The sequence below is a fragment of the Poecile atricapillus genome, chromosome 31, assembly GCF_030490865.1.
Source record: "Poecile atricapillus isolate bPoeAtr1 chromosome 31, bPoeAtr1.hap1, whole genome shotgun sequence".
Classification (NCBI taxonomy): domain Eukaryota; kingdom Metazoa; phylum Chordata; class Aves; order Passeriformes; family Paridae; genus Poecile; species Poecile atricapillus.
In genome coordinates this window covers 368,470-386,873 of record NC_081279.1, presented here as the reverse complement: position 1 = coordinate 386,873, position 18,404 = coordinate 368,470, and the positions used below count along the sequence as shown (strand labels likewise).

General features: G+C 46.2%; 1 protein-coding gene across 1 annotated transcript; it reads left to right on the top strand.

Annotated features, from left to right (window-relative positions):
- Positions 1–791: 791 nt before the first annotated feature.
- On the top strand, positions 792–5,268 carry LOC131590004 (uncharacterized). The gene is made up of 3 exons (XM_058859794.1): positions 792–804; positions 1,394–2,806; positions 3,107–5,268. Exons 1-3 carry the CDS (start codon positions 792–794, stop codon positions 5,266–5,268), a joined length of 3,588 nt encoding a protein of 1,195 aa, XP_058715777.1.
- Positions 5,269–18,404: the final 13,136 nt, after the last annotated feature.

Below are 18,404 nucleotides of genomic sequence, written 5' to 3'. Positions count from 1 at the left end.
TCTTTTCATGATGTTGTCTTTGAAGTCAGATCTCTGAGCCTTTTTCTACTTCTAGCCCCATTTTTCAGTAGGACCAACATTTTCTTGTCTGGGAGTGTATTCAGTGGTGGCCACACAAGTGAAGGCAAGGAGGTGGCAGGTGATAATTGATGGAACTTCCTGGAATGGGAAAAACTCAGCATTCAATTTCCATCTCCTTAGAAATCTCTATTTTTCTTTCTTTTCCTGCCTCTTGTGCTCTTTGTGGCTGCTCTGAGTTTAGTCCTTGTGTTGCCATTTGATTCAATAAACTGTATTATTAAGATAGTAGCAAACGTTAACAGTTAGCATTAGTTGACATCAGTAGTAGTCATGCTAAGGCTTGGTAGGCCGCATGTAACCTGCAGATGAACTATATAGCAGATATTGCAATGTAAGCAGTGTAACTAGGAGATAATCTAAGGAATGTACCTGTTGGCAGAATTTAAAGGTTAAAGAGATAATCGTACCAAGTAGTGAAAGTTTGTGATGATGAAGAAATCATGTAGAAAAACATATAAAAACCCTGTGATTTTTCTGTGAAATGGGGCTCTGTCTTTGGACGCTAGTCCACAGGCTCCCGGGCCCTCAATAAAGCACCGCATAAACGACTTTGGTTGTTTGTGTTTTCTTCGGATCGGGCAACAGTTTTCTGGCGACCGCGGCAGGACTCCGAAGGTGACTGGGGCCGCTCGCGTTCTGATCCACTCCACGCCGGCACCGAGTGATTCTCGGGGAGTCATCGGTTCGTGCCCGACCCCCGCACCTGGCGGATGACTGCGAAAGGTAAGCCCGAAGGTGCTTTATTTTCTGGTTCTGGTTTGGGTGCCTGCTCATAAGATGAGGCGGCGATCCTCGCAGGGTTGGGCTAAGACTCTGGGTGGTCTGGGGAGCCTAGGCGCCGGCTGTCAGACGCGGCGAAAGCTGCGCAGGTCCGGCACTTGCCCCTCGCGGCATTGGGTAGCGGCAAGTGGGATTGGTCTGGTATTTATCTGGTATTAAGTCCCTTTTGTTGCTGTATATGGTTTGCTTAAATTTGTTAAACTGTAAATATTGATTGTGGTTTTGTATATTGCTGCTTATTGGTTGATATGACAGTGTGTTGTTGATTTATTGTTTAGGTGTTTGTAGGTTGTTGCTGCTAAAAGTGAAACTACCTCAGTGTTGGAGGGATTGTGTGTGAGTGTGTGGTATGATAGATTTTGTTGGGCTGTCAGTATTGATTGTGGTTTTTATTACTTCGTATATTGCTGCATATTGGTTGTTGCTATTGGTTACCGAGTTTTTGTACGGCTGTAAGTAAGGTTTAAAATGGCATTTAAGGCACTTAAGTTTATGGTTCAGTCTGATAAGTCTATGGTTCAATCTGATAAAGGTATCCCAGAAAATATCCCTCTGGGATGTTTACTGAAGAGGTGGAAAAGTGAAGGGTTTTTCCAGGAGATGAGTAAAGATAAAATGATTGATTATTGTAATCATTGGTGGCCGGAATATAAGCGAGAGGGGCCGTCATGGCCAGAGAATGGTACTGTGGATTTTGACACCATAAATTCGTTAATGCGCTATTTGGAGGCCAGTGAAAAATGGGATGAAATACAGTATTTAGACTTGTTTCATTTACTGCGTCGTAAAAAGGAGTGGCAAACCGAGTGCGGAATAATGGTGCTGGAGATGAAAGAATCTGAGTGCGGGGGGGAGAAGTGTTGTAAAAAGGAATCTAAATGTGTGCGGTGTTTAGCTTTAAAATCCCGGACAGAAGAAGATTTGTCTTTACTGGTGTCACCAGGCGCGCCTTCCACTGCACCCCTCCCTTCTGCTTCACCCCTTCCTACCGCTTCACCCCTCCCTTCTGCCTCACTTCATCCCTCGCTGTATCCGCCGTTACCTGAAAGTAGTTCGGAGGAGGAGGATGGGGAGGATGAGGAGGCGACAAACATTACAGTGGCACCAGGGAATGCTAAAAAGGTTGCTATACGTCTTCCAATCCCTTCCCCGCGAAATACTCCCCTCGCAGCACGAACTAGACAGGGACGTAAAAATCATGGGGGACCCCAGTTAATCGCCCCTTTAAGGGAAGCGGTGGGACCCCAAAAAGAGAAGGTGGTTGTAAAAGTGCCTTTCTCCCCAGGAGATTTGGTGATTTGGAAGCAGTCAGCAGGTAATTACCGTGAGAATCCTGAAAGAGTGGCACGGGTGGTTAAGATGATTGTTAGAACTCAGAACCCGGACTGGAATGACATGCAGGTTTTATTAGATACCCTAATGGATTCTACTGAGAAAGAGATGGTGTTGCGGGCCATGAAAGAGCGTGCTCGGGAAATGATTAGACTGTATCGAGTTGGGGAAACCGTGAATGACTTGGTTCCGAGTGATGATCCGGGATGGGACCCGGACAAGGCTGAAGGGATGGAATCTATCAGGGCGTACCAGGAGTTGTTGGTAGAAGGAATCAGGACTGGGATGCCTAAAACACTAAATTGGTCGAAGTTGTATTCGGTCAAGCAGGATAAGAATGAATCTCCTTCGGCATTTTTAGAACGCCTTAAGGAGACTGCTAGTCGCTTCACTGATTTGGAGATCGACAGTGAAGCAGGAAAATTGCAGCTTGCTTTAATCTTTTTGGGTCAGGCACAGGAAGATATACGTAAAAAACTGCAGAAATTAGAGGGTCAGGATACTCGGGACTTAGATAAAATACTAGAAGTGGCTTGGAAGGTTTATAATAACAGAGAAAAAGAAACGGCCAAGAAACAGCAGGCGAATCTATTAGCTATAATGCAGCAAGCCGGTAATAGAGGAAGAGGCAGAGGTGGTTTTGGGCGCGGTCGTGGCTCTGGACGTGGCAGGGCAGGATTCCAGAATGTCAATTTCGGGGGACGGGGGATGGCCCCTCCTGGTCCCCAGCAGGGAGGGATTGCTCCCAATCAATGCGCGTTCTGTCGTCAGATAAGACACTGGAAGAATGAGTGCCCAGTGAAAGCTGGACTGGGAGGAATGCCAGTGAATGGATCAACAGGTTACCCTGTGAATCCAGAAGGTGGTGCCCAAGCATTTGTGTTGGGGAATTATCAGAATCAAAGCTGACTAGAACAGGACTTGAAGGTCAGGATTGATATTGATGGGAAAGAACAAGAATTTATCGTGGATACGGGGGCAACACATTCAGTTTTAAACAAAAGGTTGGGACCTATTAGTGATACTACCATACAGGTGGTGGGGGCAACAGGACAATTAGAAGAAAGACCCTTCTTACAACCATTAAATTTGAGATTTGGAGGAAAAGAATTAGACCATCAGTTTTTGTATATGCCTAATTGCCCCAAGCCATTGCTTGGCAGAGATTTGTTGTCATCATTAAATGTCAGAATTATATTCGAAAATGGGAGAGTAAAATTAGAGGTTCCGGGAGAAGAAATTGCTAAATTGTTTGTAATAAAAGAAATTGATCCCTCTCCTATTCCTATTGAAGTAGATCACGCTGTGGTACCTTGGGTATGGGAGTCGGGGAACCCAGAGAAATCAAAAGCTGCTCATACGGTGGTAGTAGAATTAAAAGAAGGTGCTCAGCCAGTGAGAATAAAACAATACCCAATCAAATTAGAAGCTAAACAGGGTGTCGCTCCTTTGATAACTCAGTTTTTAGCACAAGGAATTTTGCAGGAATGTGAATCAGACTTTAACACTCCTATTTTTCCAGTTAGAAAACCGAATGGTAAGTATCGACTAGTGCAGGATTTAAGGGCAATTAATAATATTGTCAAAGACATTCACCCAGTGGTTGCCAATCCGTATACTCTATTAACATCTGTGTCAGAAAAATTTAAATGGTTCTCTGTTATTGATTTGAAAGATGCTTTCTTCTGCATCCCTCTGGCATTGGAAAGTAGGAAATATTTCGCGTTTGAATGGGAAAATCCTGACACTGGAAGGAAGAGACAGCTCACCTGGTCTCGACTGCCGCAAGGATTCAAAAACAGCCCTACAATATTTGGAAATCAATTGGCAAAGGAATTAGAAGAGTGGAAGACTGCTGAGGTAAGAGAGTTACCTTCCTCTTATGTTGTTCTCCAGTATGTGGATGATATCTTTTTGGCAACAGCAGAAAAAGGATTGTGCCTGAAATTGACTATTGCTCTGTTGAATATGTTGGGCCAGGCTGGCTACCGAGTGTCAAAAGAAAAAGCACAGCTGATAAAGGAGAGTGTAATATACTTGGGATGTGAGATCACCCAAGGCCAGAGACGACTGGGAGTCAATCGAGTGGAAGCTATTTGTGCTATTCCCCTTCCCAGGAACCATCAGGAACTAAGGTCTTTTCTGGGAATGGTGGGATGGTGCAGGCTGTGGATTCTGAATTTTGGACTTCTAGCTAAACCATTATATGAAGCTCTGAAGGAACCGCAGTTGAGCTGGGATCGACAGAGGAAAAAGGCCTTTGAAGACTTGAAACAAGCCTTGAGAGAAGCTCCGGCATTAGGCCTTCCCGATTTAAATAAAGACTTTCTATTGTATGTAAATGAAAGACAGAAACTGGCACTGGGAGTGCTAGCTCAGAGACTTGGTTCATGGAAACGCCCGGTAGGGTATTTTTCGAAACAACTAGATACGGTAAGTGCTGGTTGGCCGTCATGCTTGCGGGCAGTTACGGCCACAGTGATCCTCATCCAGGAAGCCAGGAAATTAACTTTGGGCAGGAAAATAGAGGTATTTGTGCCTCACATGGTACTGGCAGTCCTGGAACAAAAGGGGGGTCACTGGCTTTCATCCAGCAGGATGCTGCAATACCAAGCAATCCTGAGAGAACAAGATGATGTGGATCTAAAAATGACTAATCATGTTAACCCAGCAGAATTTCTCCGCAGTGAGCAGGAAGAAGGAGAGTTAGCACATGACTGCATGGAGGTGATTGAACAAGTGTATGCCAGCCGAATGGATTTGAAAGATGTTCCAATGGAAGACCCGGATTGGGAACTGTTTACCGACGGGTCCAGCTATGTAGAAAATGGTACCAGGTATGCGGGATATGCAGTGGTAACAGTTACCACTGTAGTGGAAGCAAAGGCCTTGGTCCCTGGAACGTCAGCTCAGCGAGCTGAGATCATTGGACTCACTAGAGCCCTAATATTAAGTTCCGGGAAGAAAGTGAATATATGGACTGATTCTAAATATGCTTTCGGGGTTGTGCACATTCATGGTGCCTTGTGGAAAGAACGAGGGTTATTGAACTCTCAGGGAACTACCATCAAATAAAGAACTGAAATTCTAGCCTTGCTAGATGCAGTACACCAACCTGAAAAGGTTGCAATAATGCATGTGAGAGGTCACCAGAAGGAAGAAGGAAAAATATATCGAGGAAACAGATTGGCTGATGTCACAGCACGAGAAGTGGCCAGAGAAGTGTGGACCCAAATGGCCCTGATACCCACTAAGGTGAGTCCTGTAACTCCACATTTGATTCAAGAACCGAAGTATTCCCCGGATGATGAAAAACTAGCAACACTGCTGAGAGCACAGAAGAATGCAACTGGATGGTATGTAACAGCCATGGGACAAGTTGTGGTTCCCACCCGAATTATGAGAGCCATCTTAGAAACTGAACATAATAAATGCCATTGGGGAGCAGAGGCATTGGTAAAATTTCTAAAAAGAGAAGTAATTTCTAACCAGATGTTAACATTGGCAAAACGGGTGAATGCCATGTGTCCCACTTGTTTGAAGAATAATCCAATAGTTAGGAAGCAGATCCAGTTGGGGAAATTACAAGTGGGACCAGAACCAGGAGACTACTGGCAAGTAGATTTTTCAGAATTACCGAAAGCACAGAACTTCAAGTATCTTTTAGTGTATGTATGCACTTTCTCAGGATGTCCTGAAGCCTTTCCTTGTCGAACCAATCAGGCAAAGGAAGTAGTCAAAACACTGTTGAAAGAAATCATTCCAAGATTTGGGGTACCATTAGGACTGTCATCAGATAGAGGCCCACACTTTGTAGCACGAATAGTACAAGAGGTGGCCAGGATGTTAGATATATCCTGGGACTTACACACCCCTTGGCGACCTCAGTCAAGTGGCCAGGTAGAGCGGATGAATCAAACAATTAAGGGGCAAATCAAGAAAATTTGCCAAGAGGCAAAAATACAGTGGCCACAGGCACTGCCATTGGCATTGCTCAGAATCAGAATCAAACCCAGGGAGCGAGTGGGTGTCAGTCCATATGAAATTCTATATGGGAAACCATACCATGCTAATGTGTTGAAAGGAGATTTGCACGTGCAGGGTGATCAGACAATATTTGGTTATGTCATGTCGCTAAACAAAACTCTTAATGCTTTAAGGGGAACCTTGCAGTGGAACCGACCTTTACCACTGGAAAATCCGGTGCATGACATTCAACCAGGAGACCAAGTCTATGTGAAGAATTGGTCCACCCACCCTTTGAAGGAGACATGGGACAGGCCCCGCCAAGTGATCCTGACAACTTACACTGCAGTAAAGGTCGAAGGAATCGACTCATGGATCCACTACACCCGAGTCAAGAAAGTCCCTGTACAATGGGAGACTCAGATAGTCTCTCCAACTCGGGTGATCTTTCGCAAAAAGTAGCCTTTTTGATTGTATTGTTGCTGGTAGTAACGAAACCAATTCCTGTTAACAGCTCTACTGTGGTTGCAGTTACCGAACCAGTGGTTGGTGTTATGGAAAAGATGGATGTGAACCTGACCCATGACCAGAAAACTGAAGTCCAGAATGTGCAAGCAACCTGGAAAGAAAGTGCTGATTATCCAGAAGCAAATATTGTCACAGTTTGGGGTAAGGATGCACAAAAGGCCAGGCCTACTCACATAGTATCTCTAACAGGAAAGAAGCATAGAGAGCCAAGAGATACAGGAGTAGCTGTACAACAAAGTCATGAACAAGAGAATTTAGTAGTGGGGTTAATTAGAGATTTTGGAAAAGTCCAAAATGTGTCCCGAATAACAGCATGCTTACCCCTCCCACAAGCCGCAGGAGGACCAATTCCGTGGGGAATAATTCCCATTCCATTATTACCTGAGACGGTGGACAACACATCTACAGTATGTCAAAAGACTGTCCAAAAGGTAGCCGCCCGACCTGAAGAAGATTGTATGAAACTGCACAACAGCAAATTTACCCGTATAAGAGGGTTTAATGATGTAGGGTGGTGTCAGTATAATGAGTTACAAGATTGCCAAAATATTACGAGCCAAACTACACTGTGGGGTGAGTGGAAAACCGTATGGGGTCCGAGTTTATTAGAACATTATAATTATATTGGAGCAGTGGACTGGTGCATACAATGGACAGGAAGTAAAAATCAAACCCCGGAAGAAGTCTATAGAACAGGGACCTCTACAAGAGACATTAAAGCAGCTAAGGAAAATTGGAATTGTACTAAAGTCATTACATGTGATACCCCTGAAAGCCAAATTAGCCTGGCTCCTCTTAGAGTACTACTCAAGTCGGGATGTGAATGCAGGAAATTTAATCATACAATTACAGGAGAAGCATCCGGCAACAGTGGAATCAGACGTGCGGTAAGTTGTAGAGTTACTACTGTCAAAAGTCCAGGGAATTTAGTCTGGGTAATGGGACATGGACAATGGACTATGCACATTCCTATAGATGGGCCTGTGACACAAATCACTCTGGGAGTCCCGACCCTCTGCCCCCTCTGGAAACAATCGGAATTAAAATCTAAACGAAAAAAAAGAGAAGTGGATGAATTCGCTGAACTAGAAGATGAATGGCATGAACCTGATGGTGGAGTTAAATTTGGGTGGGCTTTAGAATCACTATTTGCATCTGTGGCCTCCTATAGGAACAGAGAGATGCTATACAAATTGCTAGGGCAGACTGAGAGATTGGCAGCAGCCACTAAGAAAGGATTTGAAGACATGAATCTGCAATTGCAAGCCACATCCCGAATGACTTTACAGAACAGGATGGCACTGGATATGCTATTGTTAAAAGAGCATGGGGTGTGTCAGTATCTAAAAAGGAAAATTGACCATTGCTGCATCTATATTCCAAACGTGACCATTGAAGTAGAAAAAGATATTTCTCAATTGGAAACGATTGAATCCAAAACAAAAGAAATTGAAAAATTTCTGAAAATTGAAATTTTGAAAAATTGGAAAATTGAAATTGAAAAATAATTGGATCGGAGCAATATTTGAGTCTTTAGGACTTCAGGTTTCTGGATGGGTTTCGTCAGTGATACAGTACATTCTGTTATTTGCAGTCTTGTTACTAATCATTTGGTTAGCCTATAAGTGTGTTCTAGGAGTCATCGAAAAGGAAACAAGACGCACCAGAAGAGTGATCAAAGCCTTGGCAAGAACCAATGAGATACGTCTCAATGAAAGACGCCGACCTCCTCCGAAATATGAAGATGTCGTTGGGCGAGATAATCCAGCATTTGAAAGAACCAATCAGAACTAAGAGTTGAGCATTCTTGCAGAAGATTGAAGAATGCTCAAAAGGGGGGGAATTGTTGCCATTTGATTCAATAAACTGTATTATTAAGATAGTAGCAAACGTTAACAGTTAGCATTAGTTGACATTAGTAGTAGTCATGCTAAGGCTTGGTAGGCCGCACGTAACCTGCAGATGAACTATATAGCAGATATTGCAATGTAAGCAGTGTAACTAGGAGATTAAGGAATGTACCTGTTGGCAGAATTTAAAGGTTATAAAGAGATAATCGTACCAAGTAGTGAAAGTTTGTGATGATGAAGAAATCATGTAGAAAACATATAAAAACCCTGTGATTTTTCTGTGAAATGGGGCTCTGTCTTTGGACGCTAGTCCACAGGCTCCCAGGCCCTCAATAAAGCACCGCATAAACGACTTTGGTTGTTTGTGTTTTCTTCAGATCGGGCAACACTTGGAAATGCAATTCTATGGCTCCAAATGATTTGGAGACAGAATAATCTTGTACATAAAACCAACTCAATTTAAGTTTCCAATATAAAGGCAGTTTGACATCCAGGCTTGGGGGGAGCTGGCAGTAATTAGTGCCTGGCCAATGACAGAACACAGAGTTCGTCTGATTGAGGTGAAATTTCATTCACTGCAGACAAAGTCAAATTGCCTCGCATTTGCTCAGCACTACAAATCCGTTTGAAGCTGGTTGCCAAGACTTGCTGCAAGTGCTGAGTGATGGGATAAAGCCCTGCAATGGCACCATGAAATGGGAGAGCTGGAGAGAAATCTCAAAGAATGGCATTTCCAAGCATTTTCAGGCGCTGATGTTCTGCTGCTGGCTTGGTGCTGTCCAAGGGGCTGATTGGAATGGTTTTAGAGGAACTAAGCTGGGCAGTGGAATGCACCTCAGGCAGAAAATGCATCTCTGGTCTCTGCAAGTGCCTTTATCTCCCTTCATGCTGCTCAGCATTGAAATCCTGCAAGGACTGAGGGAATTTGAGGCTTTGGGAATGGCCAATAGTGAGAGATATTGGGGAGATTTGACTCAGGAGATGGAAGCAGCAGCAGAAGGTGCTGTCATCTTCATCCTAGTGCTCTCCTGCGTGCTGATGCATCGTGAAGGAGGCAGGATTCCATCAAGTACCTTCTGTGTCTCCCGTGGCAAATTCTTTCATGTCTTAGAGTTTCAGGCATGTGTTGTGTGGCTGTGCTGCACCCCAGGGCCAGGCTCTGCCTCTCTTTGCTCTGGCTGGTGCTTCCAAGCTGTCCGCTGTGATTTTGATTTGCAAGCCACCTCTCTGACCAGCTTCCACTTTGCTTGAAAAATTCAGCACCATGTTGGTGGCTGAACAAGTCCCAGAGCTGGGGAGAAGGATTTGAGCATCAATTTGCATCACAGAGTTGTTAGAATGGGGGAAATGTTGCATCCCTCCTGGACCTGGAGCTTCTAATCTTGTTGCAAACACTGAAAACCTCTTCAGCTTCTCTCATTCTACCTAAATTTGATTCCTGCTTTGATTTCACACCTCTTTTATGCAGCTTTTTCCTCTGTCCTTGGCTAGAATTATCAGGCCTGAGAAATTTGATCGAGCCTTGGGACAGCTCCCATCATCTCTCCCTGCTCCTAATGCTGCTTTGAATTCTCTTGGGAATCTGAGCATGAGGGAAACTGGGGGGACTTTAGTGAGAGGCAAAGTGAGGCACAGAGGCTGAAGTGCAAATGCAGAGTGTGGGTCACCAGAGTCTGCAGTGTTGTGGGGATTTGGGCCACTCAAACAGATGTTTCTTCTCTGGGAATGGCTGATTCCTTCGGTGTGTCTCCTCCTGAAATTCCTGTGCACCAGGCCTGGTGCTGGAGCTGCAGCAGCACAGAGTTGCCAGGGAGCCGTGTGGGACCCAGTGGGAATCATTTCTTTGCTGCTTTTGATGAAAAGTTGTGACATGAATCTCAGTGTCAGGGAGGTGCCCCGTTAATGCTGCTGCAGTGCCCACACACTGTGTCTGCAGACAGCTCAGGAGAAAATGAAGAAAAGCCAGGATGAAATCCCATGTGCTCCTGAACTCGATCAGAACCTGCTTGGAGTGAAGTGTGTGAAGTGACTGGGGAGAGCTGGATAGAAGGGACAGCTCTGAGAAGTGTGTGGTACATCACTGACATCCTTCCAGTGATCTTTGCACACAGACGAAAAAGTATCAGTTTACATGGCCTGAATCTCTGGGTCTGGAAATCCTGCGTGTTGCACAAGCTGTGCTGAGCTCATCTGGCTCTGAAATATCATCTCTGCACCTTAGGCAGGAAGAGCATCAGAGTTGTGAAGAGATGAATAAAAATCAGTGGTAACCCAGAAGCAAACTTTGGCAATAGACATGTGTGGCGGGTGAGGAGACTGAAAGCTTTCATTCTTGTTGTGGGAGAATGAATTCAGCAATAAAATAATCCTGTCTCTTGGCATTAAAATACTTTAGTTGCAGCTCTGCCCCAGCCCATCAGTGTCCCTGTGTGGTTGGGGGTAGGTTGTCCCCCTGTAGCTCTCTGCAGGTTGGTGCTAATTCAAGATGTTCTGGCAGGTTCCAGTGTTTTGGTGCGCGAGCAGGGAGTGCAGAAGAGGGATTGCAAGCGCTGCCATTTGCTGTGCTAGAAAGTCCAAGGGACAAATTTGTGCCAATTAATGTCTCCCCTTGAAGTAGGAGGAACAATTGATGTTGTGCTTGTAGCAGAGTGTGGTGACAGAGGGGGTTTGCAAAGGAAATGTTGGTGCATGTAGGCCAGAGGCCCCTGTGCTGAGGCTCCCTCCAGGCTGGCTCCAGCCCCTCAGGGTGCCCAGGAAGCAGGCTGCCCGCAGCCCAGTGCAGCCTCCTTAGCCCTGGGGCTAGCCAGGGAAGAGCCATGGATGAGGCTCAGCCCTGCTCCCATGTGGGATGCCATGGAACAGGGCCCACTGGGATTTGCTCCTCCAGCTCCCAAGTGTGTCCAGAGAAACTGCAAGGAGAGGGTGAGCTCTGTCAGTGGGACCCCCTGTGCACAGGGAGCCACTGCTGGGGTGGCTGTGCCAGCTCCCTCCGGGACATCCAGCCCTGGGAACCTGGAGTGAGTGGAAACCACAACTTTGCAAATGTGCCCGAAGAAAATGCAAAGAGAAGTGGGGTGTGAAAAACAAAGAATGTTTATTTGTAGAAGAAAATGAACAAGAATGAACTACACAACATATTTACATTGTAAGAATATTGGTAACAACAAAAACAACAACAAACTATAGAACCTATTTACCTAATTACATATCTAACAGAACTATATGAAACGTATTTACAGAAAACTTAAGCAATCCCTAAAACCTCTATCCTGAAAAAAACAACTCCAAAACGTATGTACAGAACGGTGTCATCTCTGTCCGGGATGCGCCTCAGTCCTGGAAGAAAACCAAGTAGCACGGTCAGTGCAGTCAGGCATGGAGGGGTGTTCCATGTGCTCCCGGGCTGGGACACTGGCACAGGGGGACTCTGCTGCCAGAAGTGAGCCTGGCTGGGGCTGGGGGCTGTGGCCCAGGCACTGGAACAGGGCTTGTGTGGCCCAAAGCAAGGCCAGGCCAGGCCAGGGATGACCACCAGAATCCAGTGCATGGGCTAGCGTGTCCCTGAGCAGGGAGTGCCCAGCCCAACCCCAGCCTGGCAGCAGAGGACCCGCTCTGCCCGTGGGGAGCACCTGCCTGTTCTGCTGCTGGCATCGGTCTTCATCCCAAGACCATGTCCTCCTCCTCGTCTTTTGTATCAACATCCATCTCCTCAACGTAGTCATCAATTTCCAACTCCATTTCTTCCTCTCTGTTATCCTCTTCATCCACTTCCATTTTCTCTTCCCTATCAATCTCTGTATCCACCTCCATCTCTTCTTCTTGGTCTGGGACAGCCTGCAGAGGTAGCAAAATCTCAGAGTGGGGTCCCTATCCCACACTATCCCACAGAGCTCCAGGCACCCAGGCAGCTGGGGGATGTCCACCTCCATGGAATATTACCATACCTTCTTTGGAACAAATGCAGACATCGTGAAGGGATGGATAGAGAACTCCAGGCAATGAGGAACTTTCGGGACTGATGGGGGTATCAGGGGGCAGGTGACAAGGAAGGTGACAGGGGTAGCCTTGCAGCAGGGTGAAGAGCGTGCTGACACAAGGAGCCAAGGGTTGTGTTGTGGCCGTTGCTGGATGCTGGAAGTTCTAGCTGGAGCGTGCACTGTGACATCACTGCCAGGAGCCCAGGCCCAGGCTGAAGAGGACAACGGAGACCATAGAATGATGGAATCCCTGGGTGGCTGGGCTTGGAAGGGACCCTAAAGAGCATCTTGTTCCAAGCTGAGCAATCTTCCCCCAGAATATGTTGCTCAGAGCCCTGCTCCCAGCTGGCCTTGGATGTTGCCAAGGATGGAGCATCCCCAGACTGTGTGCACAGCCTGGGCCAGTGCCCCAGCAGCCTGAGTGGAAAAGAGCAGCTTCATTAGATGCAACTTCAATCTCACTCCTGCAGTTGAAAGGCTTCTCCTCTCTGTGCCCATCTTTCCTAGAGCTGCAGGGAGGCCTCCCCAGCACCTTCTCTTTCCAGGCTGAGCATCCCCAGCCCCACATGGACAGCAGTCCGATGCGTGGGGGGTGAAGGCTAAAGGGTAGCAAAGAGCATCAGGAAGTGAGAGATGGAAGCTTTGTCGCCCTGAAAACTCAGCTTCTGAGCTTGCTAACATAGTTTTCTAAAGACTTTCCCAGGACAGTAACTGTAAACATAGATATGTGTGCATTCTTTCTGTTACACGTCTTGTGATGGACATCTCTCATAGCCAGTGCAGTGAGAAAGTGTTATCCTGACCATCCAATCCCTGGCTGTGGTCGGAAGCCTATAAATCCTGGGAGGGAAAATAAACTCGGCTCTTCTTTTCACCACACCTCGACCTGTGTCCGTGTGATCTATTCATCTTCAGCGGTAACAACGCTTTGCCTCTAAATGTAGAAAATCAATAAAAGTGGGAGGGAAAATGGTGGGACTCAGGCTTTGTTCTAACTGGTGAATATTTTCTTCTTTTCTGTCGTGCTGCCACAAGTTTGGTTGTTTGAAAGGAGGTTTGGCAAAATATCCATTGTCTTCTCCATTGGTGAAACACTGAGCAAAGTCAGGGCAAGCTGAAGATGCAGAGCAAAACCTGCAAATATCTACTGGTGATCCTGATCCTGGGGAATGCAGCTAAAGCCAGCCAAAAGCAATTTCTGGAAAGTCAACCCTGGTTTACGTCTTCTGGAGTTTGGCTGTGCCAACTTCACCAGTCATTTATAAAAAAGGAAAAAATATCAAACCAAAAGAGATAAAAACACAAAGAAACAAACCCAAAGAAACCAATCAAACCAATAGATAAAAAACCCCAAATAAAACCAGAGGCAATGAGAAGTTAGGATTAATTGTAAAGATATCACAGCAGGCGAATGGCTGCTTCCTACAGGATCACCATCCAAAGCCACCTAGAGCAACTTCTCCAAAATATATCCAACAGTAGAAATCTAAAAAGTGATCCATGGCAGCTTTGGGGGCAGCTGTGCATTACGGTGAAGGATGAGCATGCAGTGGTACAGATGCAGCATTGCCCACCCTCCAGGCTGCTGTTTGCTCTGCTGAAAGACTCTTGCAGGACTGTGGCCCCTCTCCATGCAATGGAAATCATTGCCACAGCTCTCAGTTGAGGCACTGGCATTTCCAGAGCCAGATTCAGGCACAATCCTGCTGCCTGCTGAGCATCTGGGAAAGATCCTGAGCATCTTCAGGCCTAGAAGCACAAAACAGCTCAGGCTCTTCCTGAACTGGCTTTTCAGGGGAGCTTTCCATAGCTCTGCAAGATTTCTTCATCCCTCAACACGTCTGACTTTATGTCCAATGATGCATTTGGGTTTCTTCCTTCCTCCTGTGTGCCCCTGAGTAACCTTCCACGTGGATGGAGGAGATTGTGTACAGGACAATTGATTCCTGGATTGCCATTTTGCTTCACTGTCGCTCAGTTGAACATGGTCCTTATCTAAGAAGGACTTGCAAGAAATGGGTAGGAGTTTTGGCTCTGAGAGGAGCAGAAAGCACATTTTCTACACCAAATTGCCAGCTGATGCAGTTTCCCTGCCAAAATAGTGATTCTCATTCATCTTCCTGGGAAGGATGTGAAGAGCCATTCAGAGATCCCAGGTTCAGCTGGCCTTTGGCTTTGTGTACCTCATTTCACATGTCCAATTTCATGGGCCACTAAAAGAGGCTCATGTTTGCCTTGCTACGCAGAAGTGCTGTAGGTATTTCCAGGAGAAAAGGAAAAACATCGCTGTCCTGTGGTGTACTAGAAATGCCACCACAATTGTGAGTCTGTGAGCAAAGAGAGCCAGTGCTTTTTGGCATTGCAAGAGCTGAGAGTGTGGCAGAGCGGTTTCGATAATCTTTTTAGAGTCCTGAAAACATTGTTCCCAAAACAATCTTTCTCTCCTGTCTTCTGTCCTAAGCTGTGGAACAGAGAACATGGAAAGGAGCTGAGGTTTGTTTCAATTGGCTTTTTTATTTTTTAGTCTTGAAATAGTGTCAGCTTGATGCACGATACTTTAGAAATTGGATGAGTAGCACCTATTTCATCCCAGCAGAGAGGTGGGATTGAAGACTTCCAACAAGAGAAGTACTGGATGTGTAAGAGCTCAGTTTTCCACCCCTCACACCTTGGTATCTCGCTGGACTATTTGAAGCAGCCTCAGCCAGATACATTAAAATACTGCTCCAAACAACAACAGAATGCAAATGTTCCACCAAATGGGCAAAAATAAGAAAAGTGGGCGGGCAGCAGATCTTTCTGAAGAGGTCATGTTGATTTTGCAATGTCAGATGCAAACAAGTTTTGCCATATTTCTTTCCTAGATAAATGGAGATATTTGATAGAAAACGATGTCTGAGGCTGCTAAGTTTGGTATGATTTTCGATGTGGGAGGAATAGACCAGGTTGCAGAGAAGCTGTGATTGTCTGACCCTTGGAAGGGTTCAAGGCCAGGTTGGATGGGGCTTGGAGCAAGCTGGTCTAGGGGAAGGTGTCCTGAGTGTGCTGAGAGTTGGAACAAGAGAAGCTTTAAGGTCCCTTCTAAGGCAACACATCCTGGGAGTCCATGAAGAGAAACTTGGACTTTTCCTGAGATGCTGCCTTTGCAAGGGCAAGTCCCAAACACCCCAGGTAGTTTGAAATGGCCTGAGCAGAACCCAGCTGTGCTTTCTCATAGGTTGCCGCGGCGGTGGAGGTGGCAGGGGTGCCGCGACTCCCGGAAAAGCGGTCCGCGGTTGGGCTGCCCGGGGCACAGACACGTCCTCTGCCCGGCGAGTGATTTCAGCTCAGCTCAGCTCAGCGGCAGCGTGCAGGCGACACGGAGGGAGAGAGCAGAGCGCTGTGTGGCGTTCCGCAGAGAACTGGCCTTTATTACAGCCGGGCCCTCGGCCAAGGGAGCCAGTGACAGCAGCTCTGTGGAACAGGGGAAAAACTGGGGTATTTATAGGGGAGGAGAGGGGCTGGGGGGAAACTGGGTGTCGTGGTTTTAAACCAGTAATTATCAAAAGGGGGAAAAAAAATTACTTATTTCTTGCTGTGAGAGATGGATTAAAACAAGAGCAAAACAGGCATAAAACTTAAAAGGAATAAAGAAAGTTTATTGACAAACTACAAGAATAAGAACACCAGAATAAACTTCCAGAAAAACCTTTTCATTTCTTACTGCCCACCATTCCTTTGTTCACATGACAACAGAGACAAAAACTTTAGAATTTTGATGGTTTAAACAGTCCCAATTCTTTCTACAGTCTTTTCACCAGTCTCTGTAGAGAAACAGAAGTTTCTTTCTGTTAATTTATGGAGTTTCTCACAAGAAAACTATTTTTGTTATAGTTTTCCGTTTCCCTGATATCAGCTGCCCAGAGCTGCTGTTATCAGAGCTCACCCCTCCCATTCCACATCACTCTGAAATGTGTTATAGGTCATGAGTTTGGGGATAGCATTTTTAAGGATAAGTTATTCAAAAGCAAAAGTTTTCTTCATCTGTTTTCATCTGTGAGCTTCACCAGAAAACAGTTTTTCTCATTGCCCTCCCAAGGCTTCAAATTTTTGCTTTACTGTTTCTATCACTTCACTATACCACAATCACTCTACTTTTTACTCAAATTTTACTTAGAACACTCTATTCCTCCCCATACTCTGTCATGAATTAAAGGAGTTCTTTTCAGGACTTCATTGTCCATCACCATAGTTTTAACAGAAAGATATTTCAGCTTAATTAAAGCATCTTCTTAATTCTCTACCTTTCTTGAAGCTTCTTTTCTTTCCTGTCACTGGTAGTTTATAAAGTCTCTTTTCATGTTGATCACTCTCCTTATCTCTCTCTGGATAAAAAGATTAATCCGCCAGTCTCATCTGGGTAAGAAAGAGTTAAAATCCTGCCCAAGCTTTTGTAGATGTTTCAGTGATCTCTGCTGAACAGGAGCTGGAGCTGTCTGCGATGGAAAGTTCTTCATAGCTGCTCTAGAGAGTGTAGTCGGTGTCTCTGCTTGCTGCAGGCCCAGAGCCCCTCTCCTTCTTCACTCAGCAGTTTCTGGTAAATTCCATCACGGCAAAACCTGCAGCCGAGCCAGGAACCGGCCTGGCCCGGCTTGGCCCGGGGTAAGCCCCCGCAGGCCCCATCTCCCAGCCGGGAGATACGGCAGGCCCAGCCCAGCCCCCGCCCGGCCGCATGGCCAGGCAGAGAGCGAGAGGCCGGAGCTCAGTTACCTTTCACAGCCAGGAAACAAAGAGCACAAAAAAGCTCTGGTTTTACACTTTAAGGTAGGGTTCACAAGTTGATCCCCCTTTTCAATGGCTAAAACTGCTGTCAATTCTCAGCAATGACCGATAATTGGTCAGGAGAAAAGACTCCAGACAGTCCCGAGCAACTCCAACTTTCCTTAAAGGTAAAGTAACTCCATGACACTGGGATACAGGTATGGGGGTGGGATGGCAGGGGAGAACAGCAATGGAGTGTAACAGTTTAACATAACTAACTCAAAGATTGCTGGGACTGATACTTTACTCTCTCTTAGAAAAAAGTATCTTGCCTCCAAGGAAGGGCCAGGATCTCTGAATCAGGCAGTTCCCCAGCCTCGGCAGTCAACCATGGAAAAGCAGCTTCTGAACAATAAAGATTGCTCTTGCCATGCCAACCTCGCTGCGTCGTGTGTCCGTCTCGAGCGCCACAGCGACCCTCTGCAAACAGAGCTGCACCTGACTGAAAATGAATGGGACAGAAATCAGGAACTCTGAAAGTTTGATTTCCTATCCAATACAGCCCAACCAGCCAGCCCCACACAATCCCCATCCCACCGCTCCAAATGTGGATCCCACTTCTCCCAACCTCCTTCTGGCCTGGGGTGACTTTGTGATCCTTGGATCCCCAGGCGTCTGTTCTGTTTCTGCTGCCTATTAAGTTCTGCACCTTCAAGACTGGCTCTGAGAGCCAAGGGGGGGAAGAAGAAGCTGCAGTTTGTTTGCAGAAATGGCACTCAGTGCCCCGCACGCTTCCCTGGCCTGTGTCGTCTGCAGCAGGGACAGACAGTGGGACAGAGCTCTCCATTGCTTCTAGGCACTCCAGTTCAGTTTCCTTTTTAGTTAGTTTTTAGTTTAGTTTAGTTGGTTTTTAGCTAGCTGAGGCACAGGAGTTCCCCAGAGTGTTTTTTGCCTTTTTCCTTGGATCTGTTCAAAGCTGCTCTGGACTGAGAACCCAGACAAACCCCGGGAGCTCACGGCTGTGGCCCACGGGGGCCTGGGCCTGGGCCCTTTCCAGCGCTGGAGGAACTGATAAGAGACTGAGCGAGCTGAGCTACACCCCATGGAAAGGACTTTTCTGGCTTTGCCATCTCTTCAAACAGCCAGAGGA

Coding starts and splice junctions, on each gene's coding strand:
- LOC131590004 (XM_058859794.1), top strand. Junction 2,807..3,106: donor AGCTATAATGCAGCAAGCCG/GTAATAGAGGAA, acceptor AAAGCTGACTAG/AACAGGACTTGAAGGTCAGG.